The sequence below is a fragment of the Vipera ursinii genome (genome assembly GCF_947247035.1).
Source record: "Vipera ursinii genome assembly, chromosome: 2".
NCBI classification, from domain to species: Eukaryota; Metazoa; Chordata; class Lepidosauria; order Squamata; family Viperidae; genus Vipera; species Vipera ursinii.
In genome coordinates, this window is record NC_139513.1 from 85,419,390 (window position 1) to 85,434,755 (window position 15,366).

Here is a 15,366-nt window from a genome sequence, read left to right on the forward strand (position 1 = left end):
TCCTCTGAATTTTGATCGCATGACCATGGGGGATGCTGTAATGGTTGTAAGTGTAAAAAATGGTCACAAATCACTTTTTCCGGTGCCTTTGTAACTTTGAACAATCACTAAACAAACGGTTGTAAGTCAAGGACTACTTGTATGTGCTCATGCTCCAAATAATATTTCCTTAATAAATCTAGAAGAGCTGTTTCTTCAATTTGGAGAAATGAAGCAGTGCTTCAAAAGGAATGACTCTGAATGAGATGGAAATCCCATTACTCTCTACATGCTTTTTTTTATTTAAAAAGTTTTACAATACATTTTAACTTTAATCCCCCCTCCCCCACCCCTATCCAACCCTCCCTATCCCTCCCCCCCACTCCCTCCCCCCCCGACTTCCCAGAGCTAAATACAGGGCATAAAATCAAAAAACAAACATAGACACCCTTATGTTATCAACAATAAACTATAAATTCTATCTCTCTCTAGCTCATATAAAATGAATACAAACAATATTAACATTACAAATAAAGTAGATAAAAAAAAAAGAGGAAAACAGAAAAAAAGCTTTGCTCAGAATAAATTTTCTTAATCCCAGTCCTTATTCATATTAATTTCAAAAAAAAAAGAAAGAAAAAGAAAGAAGAAAAGAAAAAAAAACAAAAAAACTTTCACCTGCTATTTACATTCTCCCACCTTTCTCTAGTTTCCAAACAATTTCTCAGTTACACGCCAAAAGCGCCTATCTCTGTTAGTCTTAATAATCTCCAACCAAACTAAACTACGATCAAAAATAGTTCTTGCATGTATCACACCAAATATCTCACAGTTCCAAATCATCCTTAAATTCAAATAAAAGTTCAAATACAAAGAATATATAAAAAAAAGATTTAGGCAATCTCTAAGACAACTTGTTATTAATTAGGAGCTTACATACCCATTCTTAGTTCAACACATACTTTAAATCCATTACCCTAATATACTTTTCTAGCAAGCAATCTTAAATTGTGTAAAATATTAACAAAAAGAAAAAAAACAAAAAAAAACCTTCTTTCTCCTCTATAATAATTTTACTCCATTGACATTCTAATCTAAAAATTAATCAGCAATCTTAACGCCCCAAAACTTTTGGAGCACCTCTGTCATGACCCCCAAAACTTCTTTAGACCGCTCCTCTCTCACATCTTCACTGTAAGCACGCTTTGGAGATTCCATAACTTTCTGCTGATCTTGCTCTTGCTCTCATCTCGCTCTTCTTAGGGCGGCACGCGTCCTCTTCTGGCCTCCTGCAGCAACCGATGAAACTGTGACTTGATCCCCTCCAACACCATTGTCCTCTGTCTGTCTATCTGTAACATCTTGAGGCTTTCCCCCACCGTATCCTTTTGCAGCTTCCAAAAATGATAGGGGGGTTGCTTTTAACACATTACTATAAAAATCACGTGCCTGAGCCACAGTAACCAAACGATGTCTTTTACCTTCATACGTCGCCACCAATCCAACTGGAATCTCCCATCTAAACTTAATATCACGTTTCTTAAGTTCCTGTACCAAAAATGCAAAATCTTTCCTTCTCCTTAGGATCTTCGGAGGGATCTCTTTTAAAACCAAAACTTCTTGCTCATCCACTACCAAATTAGTATCATAAGCAGCTTGAATAACTTCATCTCTTGTTACTCTCTTTGTAAAATAGACCACCACATCTCTGGGTAACTTCTTCTGTCTTGCAATCCATGAATTTACACGAAAAACTTTGTCCATATTTCCCTTAATTTCAGATGCTGACTGGCCCAGTACCCCTTCCAGAGCCTCAGAAATCAGCTGCTTTAAATCTTCTTTACCATTCTCCTTTAAACCCCTAATTCTAATAGCATACTGCATCTGATTATACTGAACAAGGCTCAATTCTTCGTCCATTTTATCCCTTATATTTTCATTTTCTAATACCTTTGCTTCTAATATAGAGTTCTTTTGACTGAGATCCTCCACTTTTATATCCAGCTGTAGCACACATTCAGCTACGGATTCAACCTTAGACAAAATGTCCCGCCTCATTGCTCTCAGCTTCTCTTCTATCTTCTTCTCCAATTTCTCCATTTTCTCCTCCATTTTCTCCTCCAGCTTTTTCAACTTTTCATCCATCATATCAGACATCAATTGTACATGCTTTCCAAGAGCATCTTGTAAATCCTTAAGCGTCAATGCCGGGGGAGATGCAGGAGGAAACAAAGCTTGCAATGAGGTCTCTTGCACCAGGGAAGACCCCACATTCCGAAGAGCTTTAGAAGTTTTAGCCGCCATCTTCCCCCACTTTCACTTATTACTCACTTTCACTTTGAAGCTATAAAATCCATTGAGCTAGAGAGTAAAAATAAAGAGTCCACTTCACCTTGACCTCCTGTACCGCTCTGCCTGCTTCTTGATAATCAAAAGTATTTCCATTTGGCAGGGGTGGTTGCTAACGCCTGGCTCTGCTCCAATAATCCCAGAGCAGAGGCGCTGCGCAGCTCGGAGCAACCCAGGCTTCGGGGGGGCTCATCCTTCAGCCGCCCAAGCTCTCAGCTCAGGCGGCCCCAGAGAGCTCAACCCCTACCTGGGGCCTCACCCCCTCCTCTTCTCCCGAGGAGGGGGCTTCAAATCCATCTAAACAGCTGATCGGCGCTGTTTACGATGGAAAAACACAGCTGCGGAGCGGGCAGCCCGAAAACGGCTGTCTTCGGCGTTGCATCGCCACCGGAAGTCTCTCTCTCTACATGCTTTTTACGTGAAACCCCATCCACCCCATTCAGTATGACTAATAGCCAAGAATGGTGGGAATTGTAAAAAACAGCATAAGAGGATCATACATTTTTCATGTATTTCCAAAAATCTCAACCAGTATTTTCTACAGAAGCAAATGTAGGCTTTTGCTGAAAAGCTCCCTCTTATAGACTTTTATTTTGCTGTTGTTTTCACAGATACAAAATTTGGAAGAACGAAGAACAGGTGTTGGTAGTATAATAATACAGATGAATAAGCATTATTATGCTGGAGTGCTCATATTCAGATTGCTATGACTGAATTATTTCATGTATCCATGAAACTAAAACCCAAGTGAAATATAGAGAAAGAGAATAATACAGTATGTGTAATCATAGAATACTGCTACCAAGAAACCAAAGTGCATAAAGTCAGATTGTTGAATACTCCGTCATTTAACCATTCAACACTTGTCAAGGAGTCTTTCTTTGAGAATATTAGCTTTTGTATCTTTAATAATCATTGTTTATGGTATTAAAAATAAGTCTCTGAGGGAAGATGGATGGTTAATAAGTATGAAAGTTAAATAAAATAAACTTTATAGAACTAGTGAATGTCTTTCAAGGGCATTCTATTTCAAAACTTGGCACTTTGCATGAATATAATATATAGTGGTGATAAAATATAATACTTTTAAAAAAATTCCTTTGAATCATTTTTGATTCCTGGAGACTGCCTGAGGAAGTCAATATTGTTTCCTTGGTAACATTTTCAAAAGTGTTTTGTGATTGCCTTCTTTCTAGGGCTGAGAAAGAGGTCTGGCTCAAGAAACCTATAATCTAGATTTCTAGATTTACTAATATTTATAATAAAAATTTCTGATAACAATCTTTGGTTTTGAAAAAATCAATAAAACAGCTAATGAAAGAACAACAGACTGCAATTGGTGGATCAGTGGGCTAATGCCTCCTTAAGTAACACCAGCTGCCTGCAATTAGTGCAGGTTCGAGTCCCACCAGGCTCAAGGTTGACTCAGCCTTCCATCCTTCTGAGGTAGGTAAAATGAGGACCCAGATTGTTGGGGGCAATAAGCTGACTTTGTAAAAAATGCCGCTGGGCCCCCCCGAAAGCCCTAATAAGCAGGCATATACATAGAATAAAGGCTATTGCTAAGCACATTGATTTGTGCTTCTTAGATTGTAAGCCGCCCTGAGTCTTCGGAGAAGGGTGGGATATAAATGGGATTAAAAAATAAATAAATTGTGCAGTGTATTGCTTTAGTTCATTTTAGCATTTATGTTACTATTAATTGAAGTTATTTTGGTGTGTGTGTGTTATTATCAGTGGTGGGATTCAGCCAGTTTGCGCCACTTTGGCAGAACCAGTAGCTAATTTTTTGTTGCCCAGGCCCAGAATGGACTTGCGAAAGTGGCATCCATGCAAAGAACTGGTTGTTCACATATTTGAATTCCACCACTGGTTATTACGACTATTTAAGTAGAAGTTAATAAATATTAGCTTAATGTTTATTTTACACTGCCTCTCTATTTCCAGAAATTCATATACTGCACACTTGAACAAAATTCTATTTTTTTGCTGAACAGTAAATGCTTTAGGGACCCAGCTATTGTTGATTAAGGCTATATTATTGAAAAGGGCTATGAGGATGAAGGACTTATGGGCCTCTACATTAAAACAGCTCTGAAACACTTATTCTCATATAAGTACTTAAAACAATTTTTTCTGTACTGCCATAATTATGTACAAAGATGCACTGGCTTGGGAATTGATAATCAGGCAATCTGTGACTGATCCTCTTGGGCAAGTATTACCCAACTCTAAAATAATAACAGTTTCTTGCTTCAGTCTTTGGGATTTTCTCCCTCTCATTGCTGAAATACTTAATGTGTTGGATTGATTTTAGAAAACAAGAGTTTGCTGGCTGAAAGGATAACATGTTTCAGTGCTGATTACAAATGGGCATTTATCATTCAACATTTGTTTGGCATCCTTACCAAATAAACAGTTGGGTCCATTGTTGTGAATAAAGAAGAATATTTGTTATGAAGTTTAAGAACAGAGGCACCAAAAGATGATTCTCTCATTAAAAAGAGTTTCCTCTGGAATGACAAACAGTACCAGGAGCAGTACACTGACTGGTCTTTCATCAATCATCGTCATTATATAGCCATTTAAGTAGAACAATAATTATGTAAAGACATTAAGGGAGTAGCTTTGATTTTTTTGTGGAGTGAAATGACAGCACCTTTATTAAATGCTGCTCATTATGTGGCATGTGATTGTGCCAAGCTACCTTTTCTTCTTCCTTCTGCATGGGGTATTTTTTTTAAATAATAATTTAATTTTTTTTACTTTCTTCTAAATAATGAAAATAATAATAATAACTATGGTTGAAAAGAAGAAAGTGTGGATAATGGATGTGGCGATACCAGGGAATAGTAGAAGAGGAAGACATTGAGTATCAAATTATGAAAATCAAAGTTGAAAGATTAGGTATAAACCAACCATGGTGGTCCTGATGGTTATTGACACTTAGAAAATCTGTGCATTGACAAAATCTCTACCTGTCAATTGCAAAGGCCACACTGCTTGGATCTGCAAGTAAACTATGTCAGTATATTATGACATTCTAATATCTTGGGAAGAACCTGATGCATATGGAGGTCAACACCAGCTAAAGAACTAGAAGATGTGACTTTGTTATAAACATACATAATAATAACAACAGAATAGAAGAGAAAGAACTAGAAAAAAACAAAGACCTGCAAATAGAAGCACAACAATTATAGCAAAAGAAAATGAAGACAGTATTAACAGTAATAGATGCCTAGTCTACAATGCCAAAACATCTAGAGCACCACTTGAACACTCAATTGGCATTGACAAAGTAAGTAAATTGCAAAGGGCAGCTTTACTTGGAGCATATCCTGCCACGATATCTTTAACACCATCAAGAATCAACATCTGCCTATCTTAGGTCCTTAGATCCATATAACTTAATATATGGATTCAAATTCCAAATCCACTATAAACATTTGGTTGTGTGATAAATCATCATCATCATCATCATCATCATCATCTTCCCTTTAACCCCATCAAACAAGAACATCAGCCTACCACAAGGCTTTGAGAAGGACTCAATAGGTGGATAAAAATGCCAAATCCAGTCTAAATTGGTTGATTATGTGACAAACCACAGTAATAATGTAACATTACAGAAGAAATGTGCATCTGACACTCTTATTGAGATAGGTTTAGTAAGGTTTTTTCTATTATTAGCACAGCACCAGCAGATAGCAATAAAATATACCTAATAGATATGCAGAGAAGATGCCAAATCACTGGTCATGTAGTGTTATATTCTGAAGAAAACCTTATATCATGTCTAAAACTTATGCACCACTAGGTAAATATACCACACTTGCCTGTTAAGACATTGGTATGCAGCTGTAGAGGAGTGGGTAATGCATAAGTACCTACAGTACTTTGTCATTATTCTCTTGAGCTATGTTTATCCATATTCCTCGTTATTGAGCAAAAAGGTTGGAACAGGACATTTTGCATAACTTGAATCACAATAATAGAATGGTAAAGTTTGGAAAGCAAGAATTATATAAAACAACTAGCAAGACTGATCCTTGTAACTACGGGAGAGAAGAATAAACACTAGGAGGTGAAGTATAGCATTGATGCTCATCCTGGTTGTTGCTGACCTATTTTTCTTCTTTCTAATCAGGAGAAGAAATTTGTTTAAGATTTCTGTGTCAAAAATAGGGAAGAATGAGAAAAAGTGCTGCTGTCCTTGATTGTGATAAGAAGAAAATTTGACATTCTCTTTGAAAAAGGAAGATAAGTAGCAGTCATACAGATATCAAATCAATTATAGACATTTACTCATTTTAGGCTACAGTAACATAAGGACTGGAGATTCCATTTCAAAACAATCATTGCCTCAAACATCTAAAGACCAAGAAATGTTCTTGTAATACTCTACTGGGGTCATCTAGCAATCAAACCAAAAAGGACTCTATTCAGCAGCATTAGCTGAATCAGAGATCCAGCCAAAACAAAAGATTGGCCTGCTGAATGCGTACATGCTGTCAAATTTAGCTTATCAGCCTCACAGTTATTACAATTTATTCTGTTGTTTAAGCTTAAAATGTCACCGGGAATATATTAATATGGTACTACTTCTGATAAGGGCACATTAAAGGTTATAGAAATAATATATTATCAGAGACTAAGTGTGTACATCACTCGATGTGCATTCTTTATCAGTAACAGTTCATTTATGAAATATATGTGATCATATTACCTAAAGTGCTTCTTAAAAAGTGTGTATGTGTACACACATGCATGTCTGTGAATACTCTGATAAGCTTTGTGAAAGGTGCATTCCAATTAGAATGGAATAGACCTGGAAGAGACCGTGCATTCAAGTCCAGCCCCCTGCACAAGCAGGAGAACCTATACCATTTCAGACAAGGACTGTCTAGTCCAGGGGTCGGCAACCTCGGCTCTTTTATGACTCGTGGACTTCAACTCCCAGAATTCCTGAGCCAGCATAGCTGGCTCAGGAATTCTGGGAGTTGAAGTCCACGAGTCATAAAAGAGCCGAGGTTGCCGACCCCTGGTCTAGTCCCTTCTTCAAAATCTCCTTTGATGGAGTGCCCATGATTTCTGAAGACAAGCTGTTTCACTGGTTAATTGTCCTTAGGAAGTTTCTCCTTAATTCCAGATTGCTTTTCTTTTTGATCAGTTTCCAACCATTGTTTCTTGTCCTGCCCTCTGGTGCTTTGGAGAATAACTTGACCCCCCCCTCTTCTTTATGGCAGCCCCTCAAATACTGGAATACTGCTATCATGTCACCCCTATTTTTTCTTTTCTTTAGACTAGCCAACCCCAATTCCTGCAGGTGTTCTTCAAATGTTTTAGTCTCCAGGGCTTTGATCATCTTACTTGCTCTTTGCTGAATTTTTTTCCAAAATCTCAACATCTTTTTTGTAGTATGCTGACCAAAATCGGTATTCCAGGTGTGGTTTTACTAGGGTTTTATAAAACGATACTAATACTTCATGTGATCTTGATTCTATGCCTCTGTTTATACAACCCAGGATTGTATTAACTTTTTTGGTTGCTGCTGCACACTGCTGGCTCATACCCAAGTGATCATCCACTAGGACTCCAAGGTCTCTCTCACAGTTACTAGTTTTGAGCCAGGTCTCGCTTAATCTGTACTTACACCTTTGGTTTTTCCTGCCTAAATGTAAAACATTAAAGTTCATTTTGTTCAAGTCTGTCAAGATCTTTTTGGATGAATGCACCAACACTGGAAGTTTTTAAGAAGAGACTGGACAGCCATTTGTCTGAAATGGTATAGGGTTTCCTGTCTGAGCAGGGGGTTGGACTAGATGAACTCCAAGGTCCCTTTCAACTGTTGTTGTTGTTGTTGTTGTTGTTGTTTTTGTTGTTGTTGTTATTATTATTATTATTATTATTATTATTATTATTATTATTATTATTATTACGAATTACATGTTGATTTTTATATCTGCACCTGAAGAGTGTAATTTTATTTGACCTGACAAAATGAATGAAGTGAATGAAATAAGTATTCCAAAAAGAAGGTCTCTCAAATCTGTTTTATAGGCATAGTTTTTAAGCAATGTTAATTTTGAATCTTTCAGTCAATTCTTCCAATACTATCTGGTTGTGGGTGTTTGGGCCATTGTAATCTGAGGACATCCCATCTTTGATCTTGAACCAAGGTAGCATTTCCTCATTTGATCTTAATGCAATCTTGGAGTCTTCCTGACTTTGTCAGTCACTCATGCCTTAGTCAACTCATGGCTTGACTACTATAACAACCTCTACATGGGGCTTTCCATGAAGACCACTTGGAAGCTTCAGCTGGTTCAGAATGTGGTGATGGAAGCAATAATGTAATACATCTGCTTCGCAAGCTGCATCAGGAGCCAGTTTGCTTCCTGGTGAGATTCAAGATGTTGATTGTTACCTGTAAAGCCCTATATGGCATTAGGACCAGTTATTTGAGGGATCACCTGTCTCCCGTAACATCTACACAGCTAATTCAATCCTGCAGAGTTAGCAGGTTCTGGATTCCTTCAATTAAACAATCTCATGTACTGGGACTCTGGAAGCACACCTTCTCTGAAATAGTACCTGCCCTCAGGAATGAGGTTCTGCCCACATTGCAGATATCCCCACTCTGTTGTTGTTTGTAAGAACCATGAGGCCCTGGTTGTTCACCCTATTTGGGTCTTCAATTTTCATATTTTTTCTGAATCTCTTCTAGTTCTGCATCCTTGAATATTTTGTTTCTGGTAATAAATCACTTTAAATATCCCTACTACTGGAATGTTGGTTCCAAGGAAGCCATAATGGTGCAATTTTCAAGCACAGTATACTTTTGTCTTGTCTGTGATTGTTGTTCTTCCAGTAATCCTACAGGGCTAGGACCTGCTTACCCAGTGATATCTCTTGAGTCCTGCTGCTGACTTGTGGACAGATACCAGGACCTAACATCTGATGCAGTCCTTTGTTGACCTGAGTGATGATCAATCCATTTAGGTTTCTTTTTTCGGGGTTTTTTTCATGTTAAATGGGTTGATGCATATTGTGCTACAATCTGTCTGGCACAGGTGACTTCTCTACTAGGACACAAAGTGCCAGCACAACCTCATTAGATTATTATGGTTTATCACATGGTCAGCCAGACTAGATTTGGCATTTTTATCCACCTATTGAGTTATCTTCAAAAAGTACTTTCTTAGTTCCACCATAAAGGAGATATCTAAAGAACTATACATTCCAGCTCTATTGTGTTTTAGGTTTTTCAAGGATTACCTTTCCTCTGTAGTGACTGATGCTTTGGAATGTAGGACAGGCCAATTCTGAATAAGTCCTGCCAATATTTATAACTGCAGGCAGAAATCTAGAGGTAGGAATGGAGGTAGCAACTAGGGCTGAATTTTTTATTTTTTATTTTTTATTTTAATTCCATTTATATCCCGCCCTTCTCCGAAGACTCAGGGCGGCTTACAAGCTTAGCAGTAGCCTTCATTCTATGTATATGCCTGCTTGTTAGGGCTTTCATACACCCCCCAAGCGGCATTATTGCAAAGTCAGCTTATTGCCCCCAACAATCTGGGTCCTCATTTTACCTACCTCGGAAGGATGGAAGGCTGAGTCAACCTTGAGCCTGGTGGGATGCGAACCTGCACTAATTGCAGGCAGCTGGTGTTACTTAAGGAGGCATTAACCCACTGCTCCACCAAGGCTCTAATTAGCCCATCCAGGAACATTTTGTTTTGATCTTTGTCTAGTAATTCAGAAGTTAGGTGTGATCACTGGCAGATAAAATCTATCTGACACGCTAACCAGAAAGATGGGGCTCTTGATCTAAAGTCTTCAAATATTTCATTAAAAAATCCAGAAATAAGCAGTTGCATTTTTTGTTCTCTATGGCCCACTTCTCAGTTTCTCACCAACAAGATAATGTAAAAAGTATTGTCAAGTGCTTGTTCTGCACTGCCCTTAACATGAACTTGCATTAATATTCAATAAATCAGCTGCAGGGCTTCAAGAGTCAAGTCTATATTTATTGTTGAGTCTGGAATGCTGCCTAAGTTAACAATCTTTCTTTAATTCCTCTTTCTGTAATTCCAACAAAAAGAGCCATATGATTAACAATTTTTGTAAACCAAATATTCATTGTATTATCAATTCATAAATGGCAACCCTATTATTTTATGGGAAATAATACTGGGCTTGGTGGGTCTCGCTTTTATCAAATATTTATAGGATTGTCCTACCAGAATATGAGAATAATAAAATTCACTGAGAAATCTGATAATTGGAGTAGGATTGATCTTTTAATACACAAAATTCTTAAAGTAAATATAAAGAGAAGAAAATATGCTAGAATATGAGATTAATAAAATTCATTGAGAAATTCTGATACTTAATTGGAGCAGGATTCATATTCTAATAAAGAAAATTCTTAAAATAAATATAAAGAAAAAACAGATATTTCTTTTGGGTTTAACAGAAAAAGACTTGGAAAAAAATGTGGAATTTTGATGTTATATATATTGACAGCAGCAAGACTACTCTACCACAGAAATGGAAGGATATTTCAATCCAACAACGGATGAATAGCTGCAAAATTTGATGGAGTTAGCAGAGATGGCTAAATTGACTGCTTTGATCAAAGAAAAAAAACACAAATAATTTTATTTCTACTTGGACACTGCTTCTGGACTTTGTGCTTGAAGTGGAAAAGAAATGAAATTTGATTTTGGCTTTTACTGATTAAATATATATATAACTAGGAATGGCTAGTATAAACTATTAGTAAAAGTAAAAAGATGAGATATGATGTTAATGCCTTATTCTACTGCACCAAAGGGAGTTAGAAATCAACTCCATTTCTTTCTTTCTCTCCTTCTTTTCCTCACTTTTCTATTCCCTATTTTTCCTATTTTTTGTTTTTGTATATATTTTTTTTGTATGTTATATCACTAATAAAACTGTAGAGAAATATTTTAAAAAGAAAAAGAAAAAAAAGAAATGAGAAACCAGATACTTAATTGAACAGATAAACTCACCAGCTTTCTCAGTCCGGTGTTTTGGACCCTCTTGTCCTGGAAGGCATGGGCAAGGTCCTTCACATCGAGCTACAATGTTTTTGCCAGATGTACAGGCATGAAACTCCAACTTGCACTGTAAGCACAACAAAACAAACACAATTTATTTGATGCAAAATTGGAATGGGATTCAGATATGAAAATAAACATTGTCATCAGAATAGAAACTTGAGAGTAAGTTTTTGTGGTCTGACTTTAAAGTTACTTGCTCTGCTTATTGATACTTCTAGCTGTGCCCGTGTAATACCAATACTCTGAGAGTGCCATTGGCTCCCAACTGCATCTGTGTGCAGTTCAAGGTATTATTATTTTCTTTAAGCCCTGCATGGCATAGAGTTTGGTTACTTGAAAGTATCTGAGTATCTGCCCTCCCCACATGCTCTGATAGAGAAGGTTTACTCCAGGTCCCTTCCACTGAAACATTTCATCTTGTGGGACCCAGGGTTCATGCCTTCTGTCTTATGGAACAACCTTCCTCTTGACATATAAAGGGTGTCAAGACCTGTCTCTTTCCCTAAGACATGATGCTTGGTGTCCTGACTGGATGATGGTGCTACTGCTATTTAAGTCATCATCTACTTTTGTTAATATTGTTTGTAAGTACCAGTATATGCATTATAATTTTATATTTTTTTTCATTAGACTCTGTCACCTTGGTTGAGTTGGGGCGCTATATAAATGTTTTAAGTAAGCAAATGAATATGTAAGTCTTTAAGTTTGGTTTTAAGAGGTCATTCAGATTCACAATCCAAAACATAGGCAAAGAACAGAATACACATACTTATTTAGTAAAAAAACAAAATAAATCTGAATTGAATTAATTACAATTAGCTAGATTTAATTATTTAATTATTTATTTATTTTATTATATTTGTATACCGCCCTTCTCCCGAAGGACTCAGGGCGGTGAACAGGGCACATATAAAAATACAGAGTACAAAAATTAAAAGAGAATTAAATAGGAGCCCGAGCTAAAACAATAGATAGTAATATAAAAATCCGCAATAAAAACCCCAATAAGTCTTTTCTTAAACATTTAGAAATCACAATCCATCAACAAGTTTTGAAAGGACTCTTAAGGACCTGCTCACCTTGGATGACTGCCATTGGTTTTAATCTTCTTCCCTACATAAAAACTTCTTACAAGCTTTCTATTAATACCGCCCCCCCCCACACACAACAAATGACATAAATTAGCCAGTCTTAGAGGAGAAGCATAGGTTAGAAAACTATCTGTGAAAATGAATAATTTAGTCATTTTAAAGCACGTCTATTTGAATTCCTGAACGAGATTCTATATCTTATTGATAGTACTGAAGCCATGCTTACAACTGTTATGCAGGAACCAAAGCAAGGTAACTACATGAGATAAATCAATCATTAAACCCGTGAAGCACCCATGTGTTTTGCAAAATTATTTTTTTGTTTTCTATTCTACTACAATAAAAAAGCAGAGTGAATGAAGCAGAATGTTGCTGTAAGATTAATGTCTCCTACTTTGAAAATGTCAGAAGTAGCTTGCTGCTGCTTGTGTGTATTTTTGTAAATGAATTCACCTCCCCAGGCTTTAATCTGGTAGCAGGAGACCATTTATTCTTGACAACATTCTGTCACAATGATATTATCTCCTAGGTGCTTTCTGGACTTTAGAGGACTCTGAGGACTGCAAACTCCCTATGCTATTCAGTTCTTCAGTTTTAGGATATTTGTGGATACAGCCTGCTCTCTGCTTGTGGATAAATTCAAAGGGCATTTGATGCTGTTTACTTTTTCTATACACGTGTAAAAACCACACGTAAATCCCATATGCGAAATGTGGCATTGTGGGTACTAGTATTTCAGTCAGAAGAGGACGGTAATTCAAATTATAAAATGATAATGGCTGACAGATATTCTGATAATGCTATGATTTGTCTTTTTGATTTGGCACGATTTTTCCTGTTCTTCTTGTTCCTATTAAAATTGCATATATTGTTTTGTTAAAATATCAGCTGAAGTCTTTTTAATTGAAGCAGACTGGGTCCACAGTAGACATCATATAGTATCTTGAATTACAATCTCTTTGATGTGCCAGTAAGCTCCTGCAGAAAACCACTTGCTCTGTAGTTTTAAAATTGTCTGAATTTTCTTATTCTACAGTCATGGCTTCAGAGAGTAAAATGTACAGAGCTAATTCTAAATGTTCCTTTTTGCATGGAATGGCTAGTGGCAGCTTTATAGAAACCATCTCTGGAGGAAGGAAAAGTTTTCAAAGGAGATTATGCCATCATGAGCTGCAGGTTCAAACAAACTTCCTACCCATGCTACCCCACAGCTTTGTCACCAGGAGTGAGAATTCAGCTATGAGGTAGACATTTCCAGCACTTATTCTAATAGAACAACTTGTTTAGCCAATACACATGAAAAAAATGGTTAGGATCCTGGCTTGATTTGTGTCTATTTTCAGAGTACTAATTCAGTGCAAGCCAATTCTCAAACAAATTTAAAGTTCTATAACAAAGTCAGATAATTGTGTGGAAAGTGGATGTGTGGTCACCAGTATCATCTCGTTGTTTTAATTCTCCATGGATGTATCCACTGAATAGATTGTAAGCAAATAGTACACATTAGATTTTAATAGTTTGAACACCAACCACTAGAGTTCAGAATATAGAAACACACCATTTTGAAGCTAATAGTGTCATTGAAATCACATTTCAAAGTCATTTTCCCTGGAGGCAGCATTGGGACCATATATAGGCCACAAAGCAAGTCATCCCAGCCACTTGCCCATTACCAGGAGCTCATTTCTACTGTCTTTTCAGTGGCTCTTAGAAGTAACAAAAATTTCTTCTACCTAATGAGTGTACTCAATGTATTTTGTAAAGATGTGGTAAATTTCCTTTATTTTGGCAGCTTTCCTAATATGTATAGTTTTCCTAGATGGTTAAGTGCTGGTAGCCTAAAGTATAAATATGAACTGAGACGGGAGGTATTTTTTTAATGTGTATTCATTTACACAATAGTCAATAATGGTCTAATGTGTCAATCAACATTTAGTTACTTATAGAATTGGTAATTCTAGCCTAATCAGCTGTAAAATCTACTTCAGAGAGGCAAATAATACCCACTATAAAAACAAATGTAACACACACATTTCCCAATTGGGTAAACACAGATTATAAAGTAAACACTGAATGTCATTTAGGTGGTCTTGGCCACCACTACTGGCAGATTTAATGTCAATTAATATTATTAATGGTGATTCATATTCAGCCAGAGAATTCTGCTGTTCATTAGATCAGTTATTAAAAAGGATAATTCTAGTTGCATGGGTTTCTCCTTTCAAGAAATGACATGAACTTGACTGGCTAAATATTTCTTTCCTTTGCAAAAAGGTATATTCAGCTTCATTGATAACAATGAGAAACCAAGAGCACATAAATTGCTAAGACTAATTTATTCAACCTATTTGCCAGTCATTACTCCACAAAAATAATCAAGAAATCTGGACATAAGACAGTTAAAATTGATGAAACTGTTACAGAAATAAAGTAGAAAGGTATCAACTAAAACTCTGGGATCAAGAAATTCAATAAGAGAAGCATCAAAACCTATATGTTTAAGGTTGTTTGCTACTCAAATAACTCATGTTAAATTCATTTTTAAATCTTCTTGCTTTGAAATAGCAGGTAACAAATAAGTGAAACAGCACTAGTTTTTTTTAAAAAAAATATTCGTCCCTGTGAGTATATTTTTAAAAAAGGTTTTTTAAAAAATCTGCAGCTTGTTAAAAAGCTAGCTGTCTTATATCCTACAGTGATGTATTCTATAAAAACTACCAAACCACATTGAAAGCGTAAACACCATAACAGGAAGATTTATAATGATAAGCCCATAGGATGTTAGCAGACAATGCTTCAATACAAATCAACAAAATCTTCTTCTCCAAGGAACGTCTGAATCTCTAAATGAT

General features: G+C 36.4%; 1 protein-coding gene across 2 annotated transcripts in view; it reads right to left on the reverse strand.

Moving 5' to 3' along the window:
• SPOCK1 (SPARC (osteonectin), cwcv and kazal like domains proteoglycan 1) overlaps positions 1–15,366 on the reverse strand; it is a gene marked incomplete at its 3' end in the record, with an annotated part of 518,730 nt that overhangs the window by 93,603 nt on the left and 409,761 nt on the right. For both annotated transcript variants that reach the window (XM_083351745.1, XM_083351744.1), the window contains one exon: positions 11,373–11,487. In XM_083351745.1, the coding sequence (XP_083207871.1) occupies positions 11,373–11,487 (115 nt within the window). The remainder of the gene's footprint in view (positions 1–11,372; positions 11,488–15,366) is intronic.